This window comes from Pteropus alecto, unplaced genomic scaffold (genome assembly GCF_000325575.1).
Source record: "Pteropus alecto unplaced genomic scaffold, ASM32557v1 scaffold3, whole genome shotgun sequence".
Classification (NCBI taxonomy): domain Eukaryota; kingdom Metazoa; phylum Chordata; class Mammalia; order Chiroptera; family Pteropodidae; genus Pteropus; species Pteropus alecto.
This window is the reverse complement of record NW_006442484.1, coordinates 1,274,555-1,301,480: the sequence shown is the minus strand read 5'-3', so window position 1 is coordinate 1,301,480 and position 26,926 is coordinate 1,274,555. Positions and strand designations below refer to the sequence as shown.

Here is a 26,926-nt window from a genome sequence, read left to right as displayed (position 1 = left end):
CTAACATTAAGTAAAGGGGGGAGACTCTCCATAAACACCATCTATTTATTTACGCTGTAAATAAAAAGGGGAAGAAGGCTGCTCAGCCAGTGTCAATCATTACTACTGAGTAATATACAGCAGTGTATTCAGAGTCAAAGAAAATTTAAATTCCTACAACTTGATGCCATTTTGAAAAATCTAAGATCCTATTATTTCTCCAAATACCAAAAGGTTGTCTCAAAGGAGGAACAGTTCTTTGAGAAAAGGACAAACCATGAGTCCAGATCTGAACACCTAGTTTTCGGTTCTTTACAGTGGACTTTGTAACCCTGGACATGTCACAACCCCAGCCTCCATACAAAAGAATGGTCCCTATTTACTTGGCCCCCAACTTATAAACCATAAGCATTGAGAAGAAAAATACTACAAGGCACTCTAAGCTCTCAGAAATCATGCTATTCACACGTGAATTATTTTTTCACTACAGACTCAGTCTATCAGAAAGCCTCCTGGAGATGGGAAGACATTATGCTACCTGATAATTTCTAAGATCAACTTTGGACTAATTAAGTCCATTATAATGAAACTAGGTTATATAATACAAAATATTTAAAATCATTAGGACTGAGTTTTGATTCAAAATCTACAAAAGTACCTAAAAAAGTAATAATTTTCCCTAAATATAAGCTTAACAAAATCATGCACTTTAGAAAGTATCAGAGATTACAGAAAAGTCAAAGAAAGTAGATACACAATCAGTTTCCTTCATCTGTCATGGAGTTTTTGAAAAAGGACACCGTTGTACACAAAGACACAGAACTACATAATCTGTAGAGCTTGGCTCTAACATCTTTTGTACCCTGTCCTCAGCAAGGGGAATCAGTCTGTGAAAAACAGATTCCCATCTATGAAGGTTGTGACTGTGTACCAAGTCATGTCAAGATAAAGAGTCCTATAATTACTTATGCAAGTCCTGTAATATCCTCCATAAGACACACCACTAAACCCAGAAGTTCTTGTTTGTGGCACCTCTTCGACATGCTATCCATTCTATAGAAAGACTATACTGACGATCTACCCACAGCAAAGCATGCATTCTGAGTTTTCTGTTACTGATGGCCGGTTTGCATTGAAATATCCTCATGCTCTAAGTCAGTGTAACATTTTAAGCAAAAATGTAGAGGCCAGGTATAGATGGCAAGCCTTTTGGAAAAAAAAATATATCAAGAAAAAAACTTATTAAGGATGTAATATGATCTCAGAATTAAATTTTCCACCTAAAAATTCGACCTCACTGTATTGTGATTTAATCAAGCAGGACAACCCAGCGCGAAGGCAGTGTTAATTTTTCTTCAAATTTCTGGACACATCTTCCAACTGGATCTACCTGGAAGACATCTGGCTAATAAAGAATGTCACCAAATGGCAACATCATATCTACAGAATTAGTGGAGCATGAGTAATTACCTGTTTGGCATAAACTGATCAAAACACTGCTTAGGGGCTGCCAGTTCCTAAAATAAACAACCTTAATTTGGTCAATAAATGTGGGGATCATCAGCAATGTTTACTTCATCTTCTCCCCCATAATCATTTAATACAATCATAACATATAACTTTATAAAGACAAACTTGATGGTCATTTGAGTATGGTTCACTTAAATGTCAGTCAAAATAGGAAAAAAAAGGGAGTGGAACAAACTTTTTCCCAACATTCCATATACTGGTGGTACAAGAACAGCTACAGGAAGACATTCTTCCTCCTTTCTTTTGGCAATCAGAACCCACAGGCTCATGCTAACAAAATGAACCCGGCAACTAATCTGTCCTGAAACAAGTACCCCACTAGCACATAAGATTTTCAGTACACAATTGATTACACAATGTCTACAAATTCCGTTTTGTTGTTGTTGTTGTTGTTGTTGTTTTAATAGTAGAGATTACAGAGACAGACAAAAAAACTTTAAAATGATCAAGTCTTCTACTTCAGGTTAACAAGGTCTACCATGATTTGGCAGTGCAGACAGTATACCTTATTCGTGATATCTTAGCATATATTCTGTTCTAAGTGCTCTATGAGAATAATTGGTCTCTCCTTACTTTGGTATGAAAAATTTTAAACCACATTTGCACAATTCAGTCTATTAAACAAGTTTTGCTTCATTTAGGTTGAAAATTTACTTTCGTCCATCTCTGGGAAAATAAAGTCTTGCAAATAGATGATTTTCTGCTAATTAAAATTTGGCTAAAACCTACAGCGTAAACAATGCCTGAGAGATGCAACAGTTACGTAAGTTTTTTTTCAAAGATCAGTATTTTCTTAAGTTAGTGTCTCAACATGTCCTTAAAAGTTCATAAGGAGAAATAAACAAACATGAAAATTCCAAGTGAACACACAGCAAAAAGTCCAATATTCAGTATTAGTTTAACTTGCGGAGGCTCTTCCAACATTTGTAAACAAACAGCCTCCTCCTCCATCAGGTCTCTGAGACTCCTCTTGCTGAGGCTCTTACTTTTAAAGCCACAGAACCAATCTATGAACTTCCAATACCGGCCTCCATCTTCTGTTTCCTTCTTTCTCTCTTTCTCACCCATGAGCGCTGCTTGCCCATTGGAATAAGCATCTACTGGTGTTTCTGCCTCTGAATGACCTAAGGAGGCCACTGGGTTGCCCTCCTCTCTGCAGGTCACCAAGAGATTAACATCTTCAGGCTGAAGGCCCTTAATGCTATCTTCAGATTTCCCATTGGGAATGATGTGGTTGATGGCCTCGCTATTCTCACTGCATCTCAGAATGCTCTTCTCTTGCATTTTGTATGGTTCGTCTTTTGGGGAGCAGCTCTCCTTCACCACCAGGCTCTTCTTAGACCAAAAGGTGGTAGTACGAATCTGTTCCTTCGTGGGAGGTGGAGTGAGAAGGCTAACGATTACAGTAATGAGTCCTGTGACCCAAAACAATGCTGTGGCCACATACATGTAATGAATGTCTTTGATGAAGTCTGGCCTGTTATCAGGTTGGTCACATTCTGGGGCACGGTAGGCAAAGGCCAGTGTCAAACGAACTGCTCCAAGAACAAAGCCAGCCATTCCACCATAGAAAGCCCCTTGTTCATTGCAGCGCTTCCAGAAAATTGCCAGAAGAAACAGGGCAGCGACTGGGGGCGTCAGGTAATCTGCTACCTCCTGAATATAAAGGTACATCTGGCCTCCTTGCATCTCCACGATGATTGGCACCCACGCGATGCTGATCACCACCATAAAAGCCACGAATATCCTCCCCACAATCATTAGTTCCCGGGAGCTTGCACTCTTGCGGATAAGTTTGTACACATCGAGGGTGAATATGGTACTGGCACTGTTAAAGATAGAGTCCAAGTCACTCATCAGAGCTGCAATCATCACTGCCATCATTAAGCCTCGGAGGCCCACAGGAACCAGTTTCATCACCAGGCGTGGGTAAGCAATATTAGAGCACCCAGCTCTGCTTCCACACACTTGCATGCAGTGCTCTGGGTTGATGCAAGCTATATCATCAGTAAACAATATCCTGGAAATCATTCCTGGGACAACTATGATAAACATTGGCAAAAGCTTCAAGAAGCCAGCCATTAGAGTAGAGCCTTTGGCATGCGCAATGTTTTTAGCCGCGAGTACCCTCTGCACGATGACTTGGTCAGCACACCAGTACCAAACTGAAGCTGGGGTCTGCCCAAGAATGAATCCAGGCCACGGAACATCTTCATCTGTTGGATTCCGCAACATTTTCAGTGCATCTTTCTGAGGGTGGACATTACAAGAATTTGTGTTGGAAAGGTTGTACGTCAACAAGATGGAAGTGACATTGGGTGAGGCCAACATGTACCTTCTCTTAACTTCCTCAAACCCGCCAATCTCCATCATGCTAATAATCATAAGTGTGAGTGCCCCAACGATCATGAGCAGAGCCTGGAGAGTGTCTGTGTAGATTACTGCAACAAGGCCTCCGGTGACAGTCAGCAAAGCAGTCATGCCAATGAGCAGGATGACAGACACATATAGGTTCCAACCCAAAGACTCCTGGATAAAGAGGGCACCCGAATACAGATCCACTGAAAGCTTGGTGAAGATATAAAGAATTAAAGACAAGGCCGCAAAATAGACCTGAATCCTATGGCCACCAAATCGCTTGGACAAGTATTCAGGCATGGTGTATACCCCTGACCGGATGTAAATCGGGATAAAAACCCATCCCAGAAGTTGCAAAAGCAGTAAGGCATTGAATTCCCATGCGCCTACTGCAAATCCACTTGCAGCTCCAGATCCCGCTAGCCCAATGAAGTGCTCACTCCCAATATTGCTCACAAACAGAGAGGCACCAATCGCCACCCAGGTCATAGAGCGCCCAGCCAGGAAGTATCCACTCACGGTGCTTCTATTAGATTTCCACATGGCAAAAAAACCAATGCACATGACCAGGATAAAATACAGGGCCACTATGGCAATGTCTGCTGTCTCCAGTACAGCCCTCATTTTGGTAACTTTGTGAATAAAAGTGTCCAATGACAGAAGTGTCCGACTTTTTATTTACTCATTAGTACCCCAGCCAAGTCTGTAAACCATACGTGAACTGGACTACACAGAGCAACAGAGCAGGTCAAAGTCTTTGTCCTTTGGTTTGCTGTCTTGATGGTGGTGGTTGTGATAAACTTTGAAGGAGACAGTTTAAATTTTCCTCCGCTTCTTAATTGGGATTGAGAACTTAGCTCGTACTCTTAATCCACTCTCCACAAGACCATCAGCATTTACTCAGGTGCTGGAGGAGAAATTCTGAGTTGCAGCTAAGTCTAGTGAAGCCTACTGTACCAACCCTGCAAGGCAGCAAAGACAAAAGACAAAGATTGAATTAGAGGAGGGTCTCACCAAGCGATGAGGAAACTTTCAGTCTAGCAAAAACGGCGCAACAAGACATTCTTTATAAAAGAAAAAAAAATACTTTCAAAATATACTTCAGTTCCACAGGAAAAAGTAATCTATACTAGCACAAGTCAGTGAGAATATTTATCATTTTGAACTGAGCACAAAAATTCATCGACCTCGTAACTTCCTAGCAACTAAGTGGCCTACTTTAGCAACTAAGAACTGCCTACCATGACATTGCCCTTTCTCATCTAACTGTGGTAGTTTCAGATCGAACAGGCACCAAAATCTTAAAGCATCTTCAAGGGACGGGGGGATGCTAATTATTCATAAAGAGTACCAAAATGAATCTTTGAATACTATGAATCCAAAGAGTAACACACTTTTTATAGCCAGTTAAGTTCCTGGATGGAACAGGCAGGTGATGTTTACTAGGTGCTTTCATCTAACCCCAAACAGAAAACCAAGTATGTTTAATCCGTACAAATCCATGGTCATAAATTTTCCTAGATTCCTATTTAAAATGTACATCTGTACTAGTTATCATACAGGAACCTAGAAATTATGAGATGACTCCTGCCCTAAAAGGAAAAAAAACATTCCACTCAAGAAAACTAGGAACATACACCTTATAAAACAACCCTAAAATTTTATTTTTTTTATGCTCCTAGAAAAAAAGACATTGGATTAAAAAAAAAAAAGTTCAAAGAGGTAATTTCCTTCCTTTCCTTTTCATCAGGCAATTAATTCCAAGAGAATCTCTGAAAGGATAAGAACACTGACTCCAGGATTGATTTTGTTGAATACTTTTTCCTTTCAATGATTTCTTGTTGAAGGGTAGAGAAAGGAGAGGAGGGATAAGGTAAAAGTTTTCTGGAAGACTGAAAATAATTTGCTTTTTATGATATCTTCCAAACCTCAATGAAACAGACATTTGTCAACTATTACATGATAAATCACCTTCGGTAAGTCAAGCAGATATTTTTCAGTTCTGGATTAACAAAATCATTCTGCGAAACATATTTAAATTTACCTAAAGTCGAGTTTATGAATTTGATGGGTTTTCTCCTGGAAAAGATACAAATTCTGAATCTTCAAAGTTAATTATAATTGTAGCTGACAGATAAATATGAAAAACATTTTGTTATTGAACCTAATGCCTTCAACACATTAACTTCTAAAGTGATTTCTGCTTTTGTGATCAGGCAACCTCAGAGTGAAATATTTTTCCATGCTTGACAAAGCTGATCTAGGCATTTTCCTTTAAATACAGTATCAAACTTAAGTCCTATAAATGATACTAAAGTCTTTTCTCTTCAAAACTATTCAACATAGACGAATTACTAAAGACTAAAAAACATACCTTTCACTGGCTAGGAAAGAAGCTGGAAATACTGTCTAAAGTTAAATGCCCGCCGAATTAGGTTATTAGGTCTAATTCATAAAGCTGCCCTAGATAGAAACGTCTTAATCCCATCTTTATGCCTTTTTTAAGCATAAAGTACTACAATAACTATACTAAGAAAACTGCTCAAAATCCTTCCTCCTAAAAGCCAGTATCAATAATGACTGGCATAAATAAGACTGCCACAGGCAAAAGCCTAAAATACACTGTTGGGATTTGTATCACTTCATATTTGCCAAATCCTGAAGGTGGTCAGATTTCTATGACATTTTTCCCACCCAAAAAACTTTCTAACCTTTAAAAAAAAAAAAAAACTTCTACATTATTTAGGAGGAACCACCTAAATTTTTAATAAAATCTTATCAGACAGCTAATAAACATTAATTATTTAAAAAGGTACCTTTCATGTTTCAGTATAAGGGTCAGGTCCTTAATTACAATGAAAACTATTGTTGGCAGTTACGAAATCCTGCCTGCAACGGAGCTCTCCCTGCCATCCAACATCCAAGCTATGTCCTTGCCATTGTTTCGACTCATACAGATAAGCCTAACTCGCTGGTCAGAGGTCCCTTTCAGGTGTCACTCTTCTCAATGTCAGTAACTGACCATCTCTTATCTCAAAGTAGAGACAATCACCCAGAGCTGGTTGTGTTTTTGTTTGGAGGGGAGGTAGGGTAAGGTGTATGTTATAGCAGCCACTGCAACAGCTTATTTTCTAGAGAACAAAATTCTTGGAAACAAAACAAGCACTTCCTTTCTTGATCACTATGAGACACTGCTAGTATCGAAAACATTGGTTTTCACTATCAAATATGGTTTATCAAGTCGGATACCCTCCCTGATGAATGCGCAGACTAACTGAAATTCCCATGCTGGGTCTAACTGCTAAGCTCTCTAGAACAGCAGGTAAACTAGAAAGAAAAGATGTTCTGCCTACAGGGAGTGGCCAAAAAACTAGCTAAGGCTCCGTTAACTCTTTGTGCCTATGCCGCCTCAGACTCTTCGAAAGTCTCTGCCGACTGTCCTATCACACTGCATATACCATACCAGTCAGTGAGCAGGTTTAAGATTTTCCCAATCTAAACAAAAAAAAAACATCCAGAGACCAGCACCTGGTAAAGACTGGAAAAGGCAAAACAAAACCAAAAATAGGTCAATTTAGTTTGTAGAAAAATATAAAACACTGTAATACAATGCAACTAACTACATTTCACATTCTAGTCATGAAGAGAGATTGTCACAGCCTTGAACTTCAGTCTTTCAGGAGATAAACTGTGCACTCCTTAAAAATAATTCAAAATAAGATACACAATAAAAGTTTTACATATTTCTCTTCCTTTTAAAGCAGCAAACATTTCTATGACAAAAATACATTCGTCCCTCTGTACCCATGGAGGATTATTAGTTCCACAACCCCCATGGACACCAAAATCCATCAATGCTCAAGTTCCTTATACGAAAGGGCACAGTATTTGCATATAGGCTACATCAGGATATGCCTACACATCACTTCATTCGCATGTACTGCTTGGCATGTGGCAAATTCAGGTTTTGCTTTTTTGGAACTTTTGATCCAAGGTTTGAACCTGCGAATGCGAAACCCAGGGTCACGGAAGGCCACTATGCAGAATTCCTTTATTATTAGAAGAATATACATAAAAAATATTTTTCTTAAGTTAAAATGAAGCTTTCTTATTATTTGTTTTTATATTTCTAGGACTAAGCTGGTTCACAGTTCGAGTACATCTCTGTGAGAAATGTGGGACAAGTAATAAGCATAATAAAACGATAAGTACGTAGGTTGGTTCCTTAGTAGTAAATTTTTAAGAAAATTGTTCCATAATGAAAGTAGTATTTGTAGAATATGTAAGTGGTCCCCTAGTGGCAATGAGCAGAATAGATTTAGCCAAATCTCAAACACGAGGTGTTTTGAAACAGCACACTCCCACTCAAAGGAGGGGGCTTCCTTCTCAGTAATATTTTATTGACAGTGTTTCACAAAATCAGAATATAACTTTGGTACAATTTCAGGTACTTGAATGAATTAAATTACAACTGAAAAATTAATCCAAATAGAAGTATACATAAACATTTGCTGTGTTTGAACAACTAGAAAGAGGAAAATAAGACCAAATGCAAATCTGCAATGAAATTCCTTCAGCTAATATAACCAAAATATAATTAGTTATAATGACCAAATCCAATATTTTTCTTCTAATATCTAGGGCAACTATATAATTTATACTCCAAACTAGGATATGATTCTGGGACAACCTGTAAAATCAAGGCCATATGACCAGAAAGAAAGTCACCTGTCATAAAAACCTGAGAACAAGAAAAACAATCACTAGAGCCATCAGGGCTCCAAGTCATCATAAATTCATTGAGGCACATGGGCTAATGAAGGGTAAAATACAGTGACCCCAAAAGTGACCAAACAACAATATTTTTAGCTTTGGAGTTGATTTAAGAACCACGCACTCAAAACACAATCTGAACAGGCTCAGCCCAGCACTGTCAACAGCCTTGCCAACTCCTGCTCATATTCTGAGCCAACGAAAAATATTAACTTTACCAGCTAGTAATTACAGGTCTATAGAACACACAGACACCTCTGAAAATTTACATGACTAGTTAGTCAAGAAAGCAGTCAAACTCTGAAGGGCTGAGGTCCAACTTCTGTCACTTCCTAACTGCAGGACTTGAGGCAAAAAAATCTCTGAGCTTCAACCATCTCTTTTATAAAATGAAACTACCACCTAGCTCTTAATGGTTTAATTAAGGAATAGTTAACTTATAGAAAGCACGTAATATTGGCGAGTACAACAGGCAGGTTCTCAACAAATGTCACTTTATCTTCTACAACTTGTACAGACTGGAAGTAATGATATCGGCTGCTGTGTAATTAAACTGTCAATTATATGCCAGGCATACTAGGATCCTCATTATCAAAAAAGAACTAGATAAAATAATGTATTAAATATAGTCTCTCACAAATATTTTAAAGAGGGTCCCAACCACCACATCAACTATTAGCACTTATGTACATAACAGTATTCAAGTAAAATACAAAGAAAATTAAACTGATATAAAATTCTACTTACAGACTTTTCATGTATATTTTCACATGTCATCCTGATTCAAGGTCAAGTAAAGCAAATTCCAGTAGTGGAAGAGATTAATGGTGCTTGGCACAGAGTATATACTTACTCATACAAGACCTTCCTGAACCTTTGCTTACTTTAAAAATGTACAGAATGGATATGGTGATGGTTTATCAGTGACACTTTAAAGAGAAACAAGAGTCCCTGATACAACTGATACGAATTCCAGACAATTTGAAATTACAAGCAGAGCTGAAGGCAACACTATGTGTAATCGTATGATGTAACAGTCCCTAAAACATTTAAAGAGTGTGTCCTTAAATCTCTTTGACAAGGCATTTCTATTATACCTACAACCTTGGTTATTCAAGTTTTTAAGAATACCTAAGAAATGACTGAAACCGGATTCAACTCAAATGATGATCAAACTGTATTCTGAGGACGTCCAGTCTCTGTGAACCATCTCAGGGGTAGGAGGTGAGGCAGAGTGAGCAGGGATTTAAGCTGCCGCCAGCAACCCTCTACCAAAGAGAGCAGCTCTTTCTGAAGTCTCCCGCATGGAGGGAGGGGAAAGCAAGGAGGGATGGTTCCCCACGTAAGTAGACCATTTCTTCAAACAAAGTGTATTCGCCTAGAAAGTTCATAAGCCACCAGATATATCATTTCATACACATTGGCCAAGACACACTCATTTCAACCTTCTATCAATTAGAAGTTTGGCTTACAATGTTTGTTTTTTTAAAAGAAAGAAAGAAAGAAAGAGAGAGAGAGAGAGAGAGGAAGGAAGGAAGGAAGGAAGGAAGGAAGATTGTCAGACATATAGGAAAGAAGCGCTCTTACTGGATCGATGCCGAAAGGGTATGGTCCACCAAAAACTCCAGGGATGGCTGGGTTCAGCTGGAGCACAGGATTCCCCCGAAGCGTCTCCTCCCTACCACGTTAGGAGGAAAGTTGCACTTATTTTTTAATGAACTGAGGGGAACTACTAGGGTCCAGAAACTGATCCCAAAGAAACTACTAAACCTATCTCGTCTCTTCAACAAAATAGGAGGAATTAGCATCTGAGATGAGAAGGGGTTGGAGATTAAAAAAAGAAAGAGAAGAAAGAGAAAGAGAGAGAGAGAGAGAGAGAGAGAGAGAGAGAGAGAGAGAGAGAAAGAAAGAAAAAGAAAAGAAAGAAAAGAAAGAAAAGAAAGAAAGAAAGAAAGAAAGAAAGGAAGGTCTCAGAAAATGAAGGCCTTTTGGGTACGGGGCCAACTCTGAAACTACCGCTGGTTTCAACTTTTACATGAATGATACTGGATCATGTATATGGAACAAACTCCAATAACCTGTTTTTTTAAGAGAAGAAATAAAGCAACGGCACCTATGATACCATATCATATAATCCAAATGACTAAATATTTGTGTTAACTCTTAGAAGAATTTAAGAGGCTCAGCACCATCCACTTATAAAACACTGGTTAAAGATGAGTAAGTTATAAATAATGGACATAAAAAACTAAAACCTGACACTTACTGATTTAAGTCCTTCTAAGGTAAATAAACACACAGTACACCTTGTAGGTACTGTGCCTACAATGGTGCATGCATTACTTTAATCTTCACAACAATCATGGGGTAAGTACAATTATTATGATTATTTTACAAATGAGAAAAATGAACCGAGGAGGTAGTAGAACTTGCTCCAGGATGCAGTTTATTTTTGTTGATGACAGGATTTACACTTGCATCGGTCTAAACAGCATCTGCCCTTAGTCACTAAGCAATACTACCTTTAATGAAAAAGACATTTTTTATTGATAGAAACAAACAATACTAATTAACAAAAGACCGAACATCATTCACACTTAACAATTTATGCTCACAGAGAAAATACCTGAGATGGATACATACCAAATGTTAACAAAATAGACTGCAAAGAGCACATAAGATAAAATTCAACTTAAGTATTTACGTATGATCGTATGTAAATGGATATGTATGGAGAAAATGAAAAGATTCAAAACAAAAAGAAGTCCCAGGTACAGGATTCCAAGGTAAACAAACAGCGCAGAAACACCTTGACGAGTCAGCTATAACAGGGATTATCCAGGTTCTCACCATCCAAAGTGCTAGGCTTTGGCCTTCATTCTCTTTCTATTAATTAGTCTTTCCACGAGAGAATAAAAAGTTAGGTCTCAAAGTGTCTTCTACCTCTAACTTTGTTACCATGGGCTGTATGAATCTATCCAAGCCCAGCTTCCTTCACCGCTAACACTCACATTATTTTAAGACATTAGGTTAAAAGAACGGGCTATATTATGATCCACAGACCTAAGAGTTCTCATAGTAAAAATGATGACCACTGTTCTTATTGAAGTCTTTGTGACCACCTATCCTTTTGTTAGGGAGTAAAAATAACTTAGCTCGTACCTGTTAAACCTGTTCTACTCTCAGTCTCCCTGACTCAGGGAATGGTAACTCCGTCTTCACTGCTGCTCAAGCCAGAAGTACCACTCAGCTTTGAACAGCTTTCTCACTCTCTCTCTCACCCCACACACAATCAATCCATTAGCCTATTGGCTCTACCGCAAAAACATATCCAGAATCATCTCAACTGCTGGGAGGGACCCTTGTCCAAATCACCATCCCATCTCATCCAGTTAACTAACTGTCCCAGCCTCTTAACCAGTTTCCAAGCTTTAATTAACACCGCAAGCAGTCATCCCTTAATCCACAATGCATACTGGACGAAACATGCTGAGCGCCTTCACACTGGCTGTTTCCCATGCGAGTTACACTCTGAGATTTTCACAAGACTTGCTTCTCATTTACAACTTTGCTCAAAAGTAACTTCCTTAACCATCTCATTCTTTATTTATCCTACTTTATTTTTCCATAGCACTCGACACCTTCTAACATACTATAAAGCTTATGTTTGTTGTCTCCTCACTACTGGAATGTAAACTCCATGAAGGCAGAGATTCTCGTCTGTGTTGTTCATTGATGTAGTCTGTGTCTAGAACGCCGTCTAGCACACTGCAAGCGCTCAAATGTTTGTTAAATAAATGAAGCAAATATTAATGACTAAGTACCTGATCAAGTGTTAAACTTCCAATATCCTATACAATCACAGTGGGTTTATTTGTTTGTTTTTTAAGCAATAGAGATGGCAAATTAAAAGGCCAAGGAGTAGAGCGTTTCTTCCTCCACCAAAGTGATCAGCAACCTCAAACAGCTCTAACTGAGGGTGTGTGGAATGACTACAAGGCAAATCAAAGCAAGAATGTCTTTTGTTTAGACAAAAATCTCAGTGGGCCATGACGTAGTAAAAATCTGTATCTGGAGCCACCATCTCATCCTATCTGCCCAGTGTTAAGAGTGGCCCACTTCCCTTCATTATTCTGACTCCACTTCAGAATGTGCTCCAGATTTTACCTTGCAATTGTCAACATTCACTTCACAGTGTATAGTGGTACGCGCGGACCTTCCTTACGTAAGTGCTTTTTGTATTATGGTCATTTCCACGCAGTCAAAAGACAGGTCAGCGTGGGCAAGTAGCACTTCCCATCAACATACTCTATACAAGTCCAAGCATCCTGCTGGTGTCAGTCTAGAAAGAATCTCTCCTTTCTCCACCTCTCTATTACACTTGAGTTAAATGTTCCCATAAAACAGAAAAAGTTACTTTAATCACTACCATTTACAAACAGTAACGTCAGGCACCATTTTTACACTATATGTACCATCTAATCCTCACAAAAACCCCAGGAGGTAGGCATAATTATCCTCAATTTACAGATGAGAAAATTGAGGATGTATCAGAGGATCACTAAGGGAATCTAGAAACATTCTGTTAAGTAAAGATGTAGAATGTATCCTTTTATGACTCTCCAGGAAGATACGCATAAAAAAGCAGAAATATACACAAGTTAGAAAAATTCTAGCAGATCAATAAAGGAATGATGCGATTAAAAAATCACCCTTTGCAATCCCTAGTGAAATGATGAACCTAGGCAATGATTACAATAGATGATAGAACCCTTAGGTGAAGAAAGGTTGATGGGGCACTTCAGAATGGAGAGATGAGGCTGACGATACTTGTACCTACCAAGAATTAATCTTATCTCTAAAAGGCAGACATGTGTGCCTCCCGATGGGATGTTACACCCAGGAACACTTACGTACTCTTGAGAAACTACCTGAATCTAATCAAAATTCTATCTCCCAGTTTACAGAAATATAACACCAGGAAATGGTCGAATTCAGAAAGGGAGGAAGGGTGGGGAAGCTATTACAGTCATGCACCACTTAAGGACAAGTTACGTTCTGAGAAATGCATCATTAAGCAACTTCATCAGGGCGCACTTACACAACCCTAGATGGTATAGCCTACTACACGCCTAGGCTAGATGGCATACTATTGTCGTATATGCAGTCTGGTGTTGACCGAAACATCGGTTTGTGGCACATGACTGTACAGAGTAAAAAACTTTTTAGAGGCCATCAAGTAAATGTAATCTGTTGACCTTGTTTGGGTTCAGATTCAAGCAAACCAACTGAGACAATTCAGGGTATCTGAACGTGGATTAGATGTTAATTGTATAAAGGCACTGTGGTTATCTTTTTAAAAGCCCTTATCTTAGGTGAAATTTTACATCTGCATTTGCTTTAAAGTAATCCAGCAATAACTGATTCAGAATCATCGCCAGATGCTAAAACCAGTGGAAGACTGTAAGAGAAAAGAATATCCAGTCTCGAGTTTGTCACTCCACAAATAATTTATTAATTACAAAAGGAAAAAGGGTACATTTACAATGGAGCAATCTAGTGGGTATCACCTAAATTAAATGATTACCTAAAGTCAACAGTGGGACAAACTGACATGCCTCCTCATATAATATACTGACATCCCTAAGTAATGTTCTTGCCAACAATGTTTAACCTATGAGAAAGCAGCTAGACAAATCCAAATTGAGAGATTCTGCAGCCCAGCAGGCATGGACTCCGCAAACTGCCACTGACATTAGTGACAAAGGCTTGAGAACTGTTCTAGATCAAAGAGGCTGTTCTAGATCAAACAACTTGATACAACAGTTAATAAATACATAGAGAGATAATTCCAACAATTGGTGACCCAAGCAAACAGCTTACAGATATTAACTGAATTATTCTTGTAACTCTTCTAAAGATTTAAAATTTTAAGATAAAGAAAATATAAAATACTCCAGAGAAATGGGGAGAAGTGGTGGAGATGAAGAGACATTGGTTAAGTGTTGATTAACTGTTGAAGCTGGCTGATGGTTACAATCAGAGTCATTAAATTATACACTTTTATTTATGCCCAGGTCTGTGTCTTAATTCTCATTTGTATAAAATGGGAAAAACATGTACCTCGAGGCTACGTCAAGATCAATTACTAGTGAAAAAAGTCCTGTAGAAAAAAATTAAGCATTATCACGCACTGTCAATTCTTTCAGAAAAGGCTTGAAGATGACATATAAAACAAAAGCTTGATGAATTAAATGCAAGTTAATGTAACTACTCCAAGGCCTCTGCACTTGCTCCCTCTCTTGTGCCCCCAATAAATGGCCATGGCTTGCTCCCTAGTTTAATTTTTAAGTCTCTGCCTTGCCTGGGCACTCAAATGAAAATGGAACTTGCCACATTTTGTCCCTTAATCCTGCTTGGTTTCTCTTCCATAGCATTTGCTAGATTGTATCCATTACTAGAATATAAACACCCCTAAAGTTGGAACTTTGTCTTACAGTTTACTACTATCTTCCTCAAACATATGGGGGTGCTGGGACCTACTAGGCACTCAAATGTGAAGTATTTTCTTCAATCTAAAGGGATATTTAAGAGTACTACCACTACAATGTACACTCTTTTCTACAGAATCGGTGATTAAAAGTATAACTTCTAATTTGAGACTGACTTTAGAATCCTGGCTCAACCACTTACCGAGCTGCTGTGTGACTCTGGGCACCTTTCGCTTGTTTTTTCATTTGTAAAATAGAAATCTAACTCTTAATATGGCTGAGTACTGAAAAGGAAAAAAAATTTATTTATATATATATCAATTATACACACACAAACCCTGCTTCTACAAGCCACTAAGAATCAGGTATTACAAACCATAAGGTTTGCAGAGGTAGACCATCCAACCAGGCAACTCTGTGGTCACCCTTGTGTTTTCTGTTCTCATCCTACTTGGTTCCAATTTTACGTTCCTAGAAAAACAGTTCCTAGAAGAACAGATGAAAAAGCTTCTCGTTTTTCCATGTGACTGAAGCCAAAAAATGTAAACACAAGAGTCCTCCTGGTAGACTAGATTCTAATTCTCCCAGGAGGCCGAGTCATAAATAGAAGATCCTGAAATTGGGAGATAGTTTTGGTTGGAAAAATTTTTAACTTTTTAATGTGCCCTAAGGCTTGAGGAATATGAGATTTTCAAGAAGTAAAAAGTAACACATTAAAAGGATAACTTTAACAGTATATGGAAGAACTAGACAATATGGCCTGAACTGAACCTAAGAAGTGAACATGAAACAGGCATGGCATTGTAGATTACGAATGCAGCTAGATTTTTCTCTTGTATTTCAAATACAGAACAAGTAGACTGGAAAAAAAAGAGAAATAGTATCGGAACTGCCTTCACTGGATGTCAGAAGGTAGAAGATCTTGAAGTTATAGCTTCCAATTATTTCATCCTAATCAGATAAAATATTAAAGAAATTACATTAGGGGGAATTTCTTTGCTTCACTTTAATCTTCTTAAATGGAATATGCAAAAACTCCTGGTCCTCAGTCTACACATGAGAATGGGATTCCTGAGACCAACAGGGCCACCGGGTCTGTCAGACGTAAGACTGTCCCCGACGGAAAAGTGGCGTCTAAGGTTTTCCAGACAGTATACGTCACACAATTGCCTCTTCATATAAATGCTAACAAAAGGCAAGTAGTACACCAGCAAAAGAACGACAATCAAAACAACCCACTACTGGGTCATACATTTACTTAACAGGTTCAAGCAATTTAAAAGGACACTTTTTAATGACACCTTTCCTGTAACATATGCCTGGCAAAGATCCTACCCCCAAATTTAGCTTTTCATGCAACAGAAACTCACCTTAAATCTGAATCTAAACCAGTACTGAATGTTGTTTTATATTCCTAATTTGCATATAAAACACCTGAACACAAACTAAAAACAGGGCAGATGTCTGGGACTTTAACTGGTTCTCCTCCCTCCTGAGAGAGAAGAAGTCCACACATGGGTGCCCACACAAGGATCTTCCCAGCACCTCCAAGTGCCACTACGGTCTGGTCACAATGGTGAGAATTCTCTCATGCCTGACTACATCCACAGTAATCTGGCTGTTACAGCTTACTTGGGATTCTTTGGCTGACCAAATTAAAGCATTTTAACAGCCAGGGTGGGGGTCGAGGAGAACGCTTCAAAAACGTAAGTCTAAACAAAGACAAAACTGGGAATTCTTCATTCTGGGGCGGAAGCAGGCAAACACCAGCTTATGAACATTGAGGGTTCCAGGCTGAGGTTATAAATCCATTCTTTCACTTGCAATTCCATTTTTAACCTCTCATCCACACCAACCTCTACAGAAGTATTCTCAAAGTGGGGAGGGATTCTCTTTAACTAGGGCACTGCAATCATAGTAACGACGACTGTGGGTCTGGGGGACAGAACAGATCAACTGTACCGTGGACTTGAAAGCTAGGGAAGAATGAATTGCACTTATTTTTTTTTTATTTGAGATTTGCTGTTAAATATTTGGAATGAGAGTAGGAAAGTGGGAAAGACAAAAAAAGAAAGTCAGTCAAGGTAATGACTTGATTTCCACTCTATGGAAACACGAAGCCTGGTCAACAAAACATTTTGTCCCCTTATTCTACACTCGGACTAGAAAAGCGCCAAACTTTTTTTGTCCCATGGTAACATGATATTCCAAGGACTGTGGGTCATACGTGAACTTCACAGATATGCCGTAAGCAAAAAAATGTCATTTTCTAGACAAGCAGCCTTTGCCCAGAAGCAGTATTTCAAACCCCTAGATTAGGTTAGTACAATCGCCCAGACATCCAAGAAAAAAATGGACGAATACCAATTTCTGACAGTTTACACTAAGTCATACTTCAGTCCTTGTACAACTCTCTGCAGTCTATATGTACACATTACCAAAGTGGGCATACATAATCCAGTAGTACAAAACTAGAAATTGATACGACTTTTAAAAACTGAACATGTTTGCCATTTACTGAGCATCTTTTAAGTCCTACTTTTAAGTCCATCTTTTAAGTCCAAACCAATGACCAATTACTAAGGTGGGTTTTTTCAACATATAAGCAGCAGTTTCTGAAACCTAAATGCTGAAAAAGAAGTCTACAGACAATTAAGGACATTGTTTAAAAAATACCTAAAGCAAATTATCTAAATCAGAAATTATAAGATGGTGGCCATATTTAACCAACAGATACATTTGGTCCATGGTGCTGAAATATTTTTGAGTTAGTTGCCAACATCCAAAATATCAGATCTCCTGTAAAATCTGGATTTTTGGTTAGGAACAGGATAGAAAAGGAGCTGGCCCACATCCCCCAGACCAATGACAGACTGGAATATAAGCACCAGCAGGAGTGTGCATGCTGGCGGATTCAAGCGCACACACACGCGTGCGCACACACGCACACACACACACACACACACACACACACACACACACACACACACACCGTCTCCCCACAGCAGCTCTCCCATTTTGCCGCAGGCCCACCCAACCCTTTCCATCCTGAATTAAAACACTCCAAACTATGACAAAATAATGTAAAGTTAATAACAATCATTCATACTTACCCAGTTTTAAAACACAGTAATTAGAATTTAACACACAACCTGTCTACTCTTTGGCAACTTTGTTAAACGGCTTTTATTAATCAGTGAACACATTTACACTTCACATTGCCATCTCCCAAAAAGAATGAACATGATTTGTTACCAGCATTACTATTATTCGTCACATTCCTGTTTCTTCATCCATTATACACTCAATTTTCCAAGTCTGCTTCATACAGTGCCCAATACCCTATACCATCCAATATCCCATTATGCAGCTTAAGAGTAAAATAAAATAGCTACAAAAAAAGTCAAATTCAGTCTGAACTAAAGTTGGATTTAAAATATTGACCGTTAAGCACGTCATCAAAAAAAGATGCATATTCTCTTGTAAAAGGTCTTATTTTGGACTTGGATCGCAGGTACTCCTGGCTTATAAGACAATTACAAAAAAAAAAAGCAATTAAGCGTGTTAATAAAATACATACATTCCAGCAACATGTGCTATAATGTAAACTAATACTGTTAATTCCATTACAAAGATAAAATCTCTATCAATAGGAATGAAACCAACCTTCTAAAATCACCAATTAAAAGGGAAATTGTAGTTTTATAATACCTTGCTGCATCAAAAATGAAAAGTAAAATCCTAACTGAAAATACCATTTCGCAGCAGAATTAATCGGGCTAGATATCATCTGCTTCCTCTGCTGATTCTACTGAAAAGTGGTCATTCCTACAGCGTTAGCAGTTGGACAATTAGCAATCAAACATCTACTGAATAAGTTAAAATACTAAGTTTTCCCCCCACACCTGCTTCAAATCACCTTAGCTCAGGCTATCAAAAGTGCTTAATTTTCTTTAGATTTTCTCAGTCTACAGCCATTCTACCCTGAACAAGCTCAATCCCGTCTGATCTCGGAAGCTAAGCAGGGTCGGGCCTGGTTAGTACTTAGATGGGAGACCGCCTAGGAAGACCAGGTGCTGTAGGCATAAAAAAAAAAAAAGAAAAGAAGGGATTGTAAGCTGACAAGGTCCTTGCGATCTGTGAAGTCAGCCAAGGGTTGCCTCGCTTCAAAAAATAAAAATAGATTTTCTCTACTCTTCACTTGAATTTTCCCAACCTTCTGGCCAAAAAAACACATTTAAGTCTTACTAAGAACTAGTTATATAAGGTCAGATGGACAAGATGAACACAAAGTCCATATGCAAATAGTTTAGTTCTTGATGAGGAATCCTGGTGCACACAATGCCTGTCAAAGACCAATAGCTGAATAAATGATACTCATCTCTCTGACAAAGAGGTCATTCTAAGTTGGTGAAGTTCATTGCGTACCTCATAGAAACACTCTGTACCTCATAGTTGAAAAAGCTTGCCCTTCTTTAATTAGCATGCAAGCTATTAGGTAAAATGGTTCATGTTCACTAACTAAAACATTTACTGAGCAAGTAATATATTTTGGGTTTGACTCAGTCTCAGATCCTGATAAAATAACCAAAAAAATGTTATCTCTAGGAATCTCTTCATCAATAAAGTGTGAGTGGAAAACTAGGCAATGAAGTTCAGTAACTTGCCTGGGATCACAAAGCTACTTTAATGACACACTGAACACCTACTATCTCCAAGGTCATGTTTCTCTTCAAAGACTCTCTACCGTAGGGAACACTCCCATTTTATCGATGAGGGCATGAAGATCCACAAAGTTTAAGATCCTTAGGAAGTAAGTGTCAGAAACTAAAACCAGACTGATCTCTTTCTGAAGCCCTTTCTAGGATCTCAGTGCCAGTTCTCTGTTTAACTCCAACATAACACGACCAGCATTATCTTCGTTTTGAAGCTTATGTTCTTCCATCACTGACATAACAGAAATCAGACCACTTACTGAAGCAGAAGCCTTTGTATCCAAAACAATCATATCCAAAACAGAGGGGGAAAAAAGGAATTAAAGCCAAAGTAGGAAATCAAAAAAATCATACATACGTACCTTAAACATTTTATTTAAGTTTAACACATAAATGTACATTCATTTGCCAATCTTAATATGGGGTTAAAGCACTTGGAGAATGGGATCGATGATGTGAAATTCCTTGCGGAGTCGAGTTCCTGTTGCTTGATCTAAACCACATCTATAAATATATCATCTACAATTTGCATTTCCAGTTTCATTGAAGTGGACAGCTTTAAGAAATCCTTGTAAAGCAGTCTACTTACAGAATCCTCCTGGACTAGTTATTCTTCCTTCCAAACTTTTAGTTATTGCAGCCACATCTAATTCTACAGCCATAACTTTAGTGACTCACCTTCATCAAATCTTTCCAAAGAATCCAACTTGGTTTCCAGGGGGAAAAAAAGTTTGCACTCATTTTATCAGTCAACATATTTAAATTATTATTGTAAAAACAAGATTACCTGCCATGAAACAGTGCTGGAAACCAACACAACTTCTGGCAAGCATACAACTCGCCCAGTGCAAGCAAAAGTGCACTAACTTGAAAGCAGCTTACTAGCACAAGAGGTCAGCATGCTATCTCGTATCCAAGAAGTGTTTTAGAGATGAGAGTAGTAATCCTTGTAAGGCAGCTAAGTGAGCATAGACCTTATGTGTAAGCAGAGGACAGAAATGAAACAGATTTGACCCTCAGAATTTGTAATCTAGCAAAGGAATAAGAAACATTCACCAATTAACTGTAATACAAAGTAAAAACTGATCCATGTGATAAGACACAGAAAAACACCACACATATTCAAAGGAAAGACTATAGTGTGTACTCCAACAGTCGTTTAATGTAGCAAATGCGTTAAATGAACTTGAAGCAGGTTTTCATGGAGATAATGGGGTAATGTGGAAAGAGAGGATATTCCAAGAAAAGCAGTGTGACACAGGCATCAAATGAAATAAAAGGGAATGGTATTAATGGGGATCTGCAGCAGCTTGGTTTACTCGGTACATGGAATGGAGACTGAAAGAAATTTAGATGAAGTTTAAAAAAAAGGGTTGGAGTCCTATCAGAGGCGGCCTTGGATGCCAGTGTTCATCTGAATGTCTTTTTTCAAAAGAAGAGGTGTGCTGTAATTTGACAATGGTGTTGACACAGTGGACTAATATTATGTAAAGGCAATTAAATAATCAGAAAGACAACACCATATAACGCTTTGTATTTTGTTAATACACCTCAATTTAATTCTTTTAAAGTTCCTCAAGAACATTTACTTTTGTACCAAGAAGCATATCTATAGGCATTAACTCCTCGGCAGTACCTTACAGTGAACAGCTAAGACACTACAAGAATAAAGCAAGAAATATGAGACTAAGGCAGAGAAGAGACTATATGGAATTGAGACTGAAGAATTACAAGGAGTGAAATTCATTCAGCCAATTTACTGTAATAATACAAAGTAAAAACTTCTGTCAGGTGACAGAAGACAGAGAACCCACAAACAGAAATAAGACAAGTCTGGGGGTAGGCAACTCATTAAGTGTGAACCACACTGAGTGTGCAATGCCAAGGGAATATCCAGGCGGCTATAACCAGGAGAAACAAAAGTACAAAATGCCAGAATTCGTAGCTTGTTACCAAAAAAGGCAAGCCATCCATGTGAAGGTCAAAGGTATAGTATATAAAGAGGAGGGAAAGGAAGAAACCAAAGCAGAAATGTCAGAAAACAGTACCATAAGAAGCTAAGAGAAATGTTAAACCTGGGAAATTATGTCTGTACACTCTAAATCAGGAGTTAGCAAATTTCTTCTGTAAAGAATAAGATAGTAAATACAAATAAATAAGGTTATAGTCCAACACACCTATATTTATGGATTTTGAAATTTTTACTTCATATAATTTTCATGTCATAAAATTTTGACTTTTCCCCCAATTATTTAAAAACATAAAATCCTTTCTCAGCTCACAGGCCATACAAATACAGGTAGCAGGTTGGACTTGGCCTGTGAGCCAGTTTGCCAACTCCTGCTCTAAGAGCAACAAAGATAAGAGAACTAGATTAACTGTCCTTTTCTAAACTTGTAAGGGTATTTTATTTTTCCTTTAGATAAACTGAAAACTTACCAGACATTCATTAAATTTGAATAATTTCCTTAGATTTTTCTAATTCCTTAAACTTGATTCCTTTAAGAGATAATTACATGTGTAGTGTTTATAACAGCCTTATTAAGAACACTGCCTTCCACTAAAGAGGTAACCCTTACCTTGAATAGAAAAATTACACCCGTACTACAAATACAGCAAAGGCGCTAAATGAAAAACATTACTTCTGAATTTGCCCCTCATTGCTTTCAAACTCTTACTTTTCTTTAAAGTGATTTTATAATCTAAAGGTGAGATGATTCAATAGCAGTCTGCATATAAATACCTAGATTTTTAAAACCTAGAGACATCGGTATTGAATGTGTGAGTCATGAGTAACAATTAAAAAAAAAAAAATTCACTGCAGAATGTCAACTTCTGACAGGCATTCTTCATAAATACAAACCATGTCTGGTGAGGAAGGACTCCTTACCCCCAAGCCACTCCTTGTACCTTAGCGGTAGCTCAGGGGCAGAAACAGGACTCCTTCTTCAATCACTTGCTGCGGCAATAAGCTGTAACCCAAGAAAACTTTAATACCAAATGAAAGTACAACATTGTCCACAAAGCTCAAGTCTTTCATTACTGGATAACTATTTTGTCTGGTTTCAAGCAACAAAACAGTAAGGGTGATTATTAAGACACATGCAAAGCTGTTCGGGGAGGGCCCATGAGACTAAGACTAACTCAGCCATCTGACAGCTGGGACAAAGATGTTCCATCTGAACTTTTGTCTGCCGCCACCTGAGAGTAGAAATGTCACCATTCCCTAGTCATCAAATTGCCAAGCAAGCCAAGCTACAATGACTAGGATCGGCCAGTCCCATACTTCAGTTCATTAGCACCCTGCACCTCCAAAGGTATCTAAAATACAAACATTTTGTTGTTGTTACTTTCAGAAGCTCCTAACTTGGATACAACTCTGGGATAAATACAAAACTCTTCTCAGGTTTTGTAATCAAAAAGGCTTGAGCGAAGAGAAACAGAAGTAACTCTTCACTACACAATCAGAAAACCTACTGCTTTCTACATTTTAGAAACTGCAGTATCGCTATGCTTGATTTCTAAACTTATAAAACTCAGGGGGGGCAAATTAAACTCATTATATCATAAAACTCTTTGTCGACAAAAAACTATTTCGATGAGTTATCTTAAAATTTAAAATATAATCTGCTTTTCAATTAAATTAAAAATAAAAGGAATATTAAACAGAAATTAACTTGTAAAGTTTTAGAGAAAAAAAATTTAAGATTTCCAAAGTAGTTATCTGCTTTTATTCCTACTAGAAAAATACATACAAGAGGACATATAAATGCTATTTTATTATACACACATGCATTCATTTAGCAATTAAGATAGCTATTATTTAAACCTTTAATTCCTCATGTAAAAATTCCTGAGTAGCAAGAGACGACTTCAGGAAGAAACATTCTCCCAAGGCTTTCATAACTCTAAATATGCCAACTCTGGGCAAGTGTAATAAGATAATTAAAGTGTTCCTAAACTAAGTAACCAAAGAATACAAATGCTCTGCATAGATCTTTTTTTTCACCTCAAAATCTCTTCCTGAACCCATCCCAAGTGTAAAAATTATCAATAGTTTACACAGCTTTTCCTATGCCTCTCTACACAGTAGGTGGCTCTATCATTCATGTATTGGCAATTCAGTCTTTTACCTAACTGAAATTAAATACCAATCTTTTAAATCTAATTTTGAAGCGAAATCAAAGGACATCAGCCATTTTTTGACTCTCGAGAGGAGGGACTTCAGAAATCAGTGTCAGACCTCACTCTCCAAATGCATGACCCCTGCTCTTTCTACCTGAATGATCCCACTGCAGAAGGACGGGGTGGAAGTGAAGAGAGAACTTGCCCTCTCGTAGGCAATTTGTCTCTTTTTCAGTTAGAAAAGGTCTTCCACAAGCTGAACTGAGGCTGCCTGGAGACTTGCGGGCTGTGCTCTTTCCTCGGTAGCTATGTCCTTCCACACTATAGCCTTGAAAACTGTGTTTTCCAGAAGTGAATAAAACTCTTTTGATGTTATATAGGTATAACAATACTTTCAAAATCTTTTTTATTCTGGACTCTTATATAAATATGGTCTAAGCAACTATACTTTCGAATAGCTTTAGTCATTACCTTTAAGGGCCTGCAACGTCCATTACCTTCCTATGTCCAATTTCAGAATTTAACTACGCTTTTACTTATTTTTCGTGCTAAATTAAAAGTTGGGGGAAAATAGACATGACATAGATTAAAATAAAATTCAGGCTAAACACCTGCAAATAAAATCCTCCTTGGGAGGAACTGGTATCTACATTCATAAACGCAAAGGGTAGAAGGGCAACAAAGCAGAGACTCCTAACTGCAAACTGAGAAAAAGATAGCACGGAACTTCTAAGTGACTGATTAATACACAACTGTATAATTCAATAAAGACTCATTCTATATACTACTACGCCCTGAAATCTTCCAATAGGGACTCTCACAAATGACTTTGCTACAACATGTGGGTCTCCATAAGAGATGCTGCGAGAGCCTCCACACTGTACCTGCATCTTAAACTGAAAAACTCTTGTATGCTCCACTTAAAGGAGTCCAGCTAGGGGGTCAAAGGAAATAAAACAGTAGGGGAGAGGGGTGTAATACTCTACAAGAGACTAGGAATGCTCTTCAGGCTTACAGAGCACCACAGAAAAGAAACAGGAAAACACTTCTGGGAATCCGAGAAAAGGCTAGAAAAACTACATTCTCTCAACTTCCATTTCTGCTCTAAGAGTTGTCTAACAGAGCATATTTCCTCAATTACAAGATTCGTAAATTATTTGGGGAAGGGGGGTGATAAGCCATCGCATTAAAGGGGTACACTGTAAAAGTTAACACAGTTCAGAACCTAAAAATATGAAAAGTATGCAACTTAGAATAGTTACGCTAGGCTTCCTGCAACAGGACCACAAACTGCTTAAGATTAGAACTGAGGTTTCTCAAGCCTCCCAAATGGGGCTACAAGCTCACAGAGGCATTTTGAATTAAATAAACCTAGCGTTAACTTTTTCCATTCATTTACTCCCAAGTATTGGTCTTATTTTAGAATCTAATTTTCTTGAATTAAAAGCAAGCGAAATTGTTCAAATCCATGAAGTCTTTGTTATACATTTACAGCCTACTTAAAAAATAAGTTTTGTGACCCCCCCCCCAAAAAAGTGTTTGTTTAATCTTATTTAGGGCGATGAACTCCAAACAAGAGGCAATAGTGGCTTCCTCCTCCAGGGAGGAGTTCACCTTGATTATCTGTTAAGGTTTATTTTTTTTTCCCTGCCCTCCTGTGAGGATTTCAAGGAAGGTACTGAATTACTATTTTAACCAAACTGTACTATGTGACTTATCTGAACTAGGGTAAAAAAATGTATGTTCCATGCACAGGAGCATACAAAAAAAAAAACTGGATACAAAAAAATACATTAACATGATAAAAAAAAATACATTTAATATACTTGCAGCCATGTTAACCAATGCACTTAATAGCTATTGCAAAATACAAAAGTTCAAATATTATGCCTATACCCTGACTCTTCAATGATCACCTGTTTCCTCCTTCAAACAAGGTGACACAAAAAAAATTTAACATTTTCCAGTTTCTAAGGTGTCTCCTAAAAGGCACAGATTAAAGGAAGGGCTTAAACAATTTCCAAATAGTTAAACATGTTTCCTTTTCAATAATGTGCTTTTTAGTTTTGTTCCTATTCTCTTTAAGCAGTTTATCTTAGTATGAAAAGTGGAGGGCCAAGAATGGTGGAGTACTTCAACACAATCTTATTTTCTCCCGAATCCTGGAATAGCAAGCTTTGCCTGACCAGACTCTCTAGACCTGATCAAGAGGAAATAGTCTTTCCTCACTTTATAGGGTGCAAAGAATGTAACCATTTCACAACACTCAGTGATTGTTACTTTTCCTATAGAAACTGGACCATGATCCAGGTTGAAGTTCAACAAAACTTCCTAATAGCTATTCCTCAAAATTGATTCAAACATAAAACGTGCCCAGGCCTCTAGTGCTGTAAGAAGCTATATTTTCAAAGTACGGACATAGTATTTTTTTATTAATAGCTGGGGGGGAAAAAGCATATACCACATTCTACGTTACCGAATTCACGGAAGAATGGGGGTTTCAGCGACGGCTTGAGGAGTACCTGACCCAGAACAGAGGACGAAGAGCTGCCTCCGGGCCGCGGGCCCCTGTCCTTGGCCACAGCATCACCTGAAGTGAACGGGCTGCTGGTTCGCTTATCATCCCTCCAAACCTGAAATTCCCTACCTCAAGATCAATCAAAAGCAGGGGGGAGAAAAGTTTCTTCCAGAAGGCGCAAAAAAGGTCACAACTTGGATGAATGGAACTGGGCTAAAGACACCCGGAGCAGGAGGATTTTCGCTGAAGTCAGAAAAAGAGAAGTCAAAGATTTTTTTGTTTGTTTAACGTGACAGCGGTTATACGCGACCGTGGTCCAGAGAACTGCACAAACACGCTTTGGAGAAGGTTTTATTGAGCGCGGACGGTTCCGGGTCGGCCAGCAGGCGCTAGCGTGGTGGCGGGTGGCGGGCGGCGGAGACGGAGCGGGCGGAGGT

At 38.2% G+C, this 26,926-nt stretch overlaps 2 protein-coding genes and 1 pseudogene across 2 annotated transcripts in view; 1 reads left to right on the top strand and 2 right to left on the bottom strand.

Annotated features, from left to right (window-relative positions):
• MRPS6 (mitochondrial ribosomal protein S6) overlaps nt 1–26,926 on the bottom strand; it is a 73,542-nt gene that overhangs the window by 45,757 nt on the left and 859 nt on the right. The window lies entirely within an intron of this gene.
• On the bottom strand, nt 32–15,419 carry SLC5A3 (solute carrier family 5 member 3). The gene is made up of 2 exons (XM_006920985.3): nt 15,334–15,419; nt 32–4,829 (listed from the first exon to the last, which is right to left on the bottom strand). Exon 2 carries the CDS (start codon nt 4,489–4,491, stop codon nt 2,335–2,337), a length of 2,157 nt encoding a protein of 718 aa, XP_006921047.1. The 5' UTR covers nt 4,492–4,829; nt 15,334–15,419; the 3' UTR covers nt 32–2,334.
• On the top strand, nt 19,098–19,216 carry LOC112470860 (annotated as a pseudogene).

What these genes read in the sequence shown, in the direction of transcription:
- SLC5A3 (XM_006920985.3), bottom strand. Translation starts at nt 4,491, where the DNA reads ATGAGGGCTGTACTGGAGACAGCAGACATTGCCATAGTGGCCCTGTAT.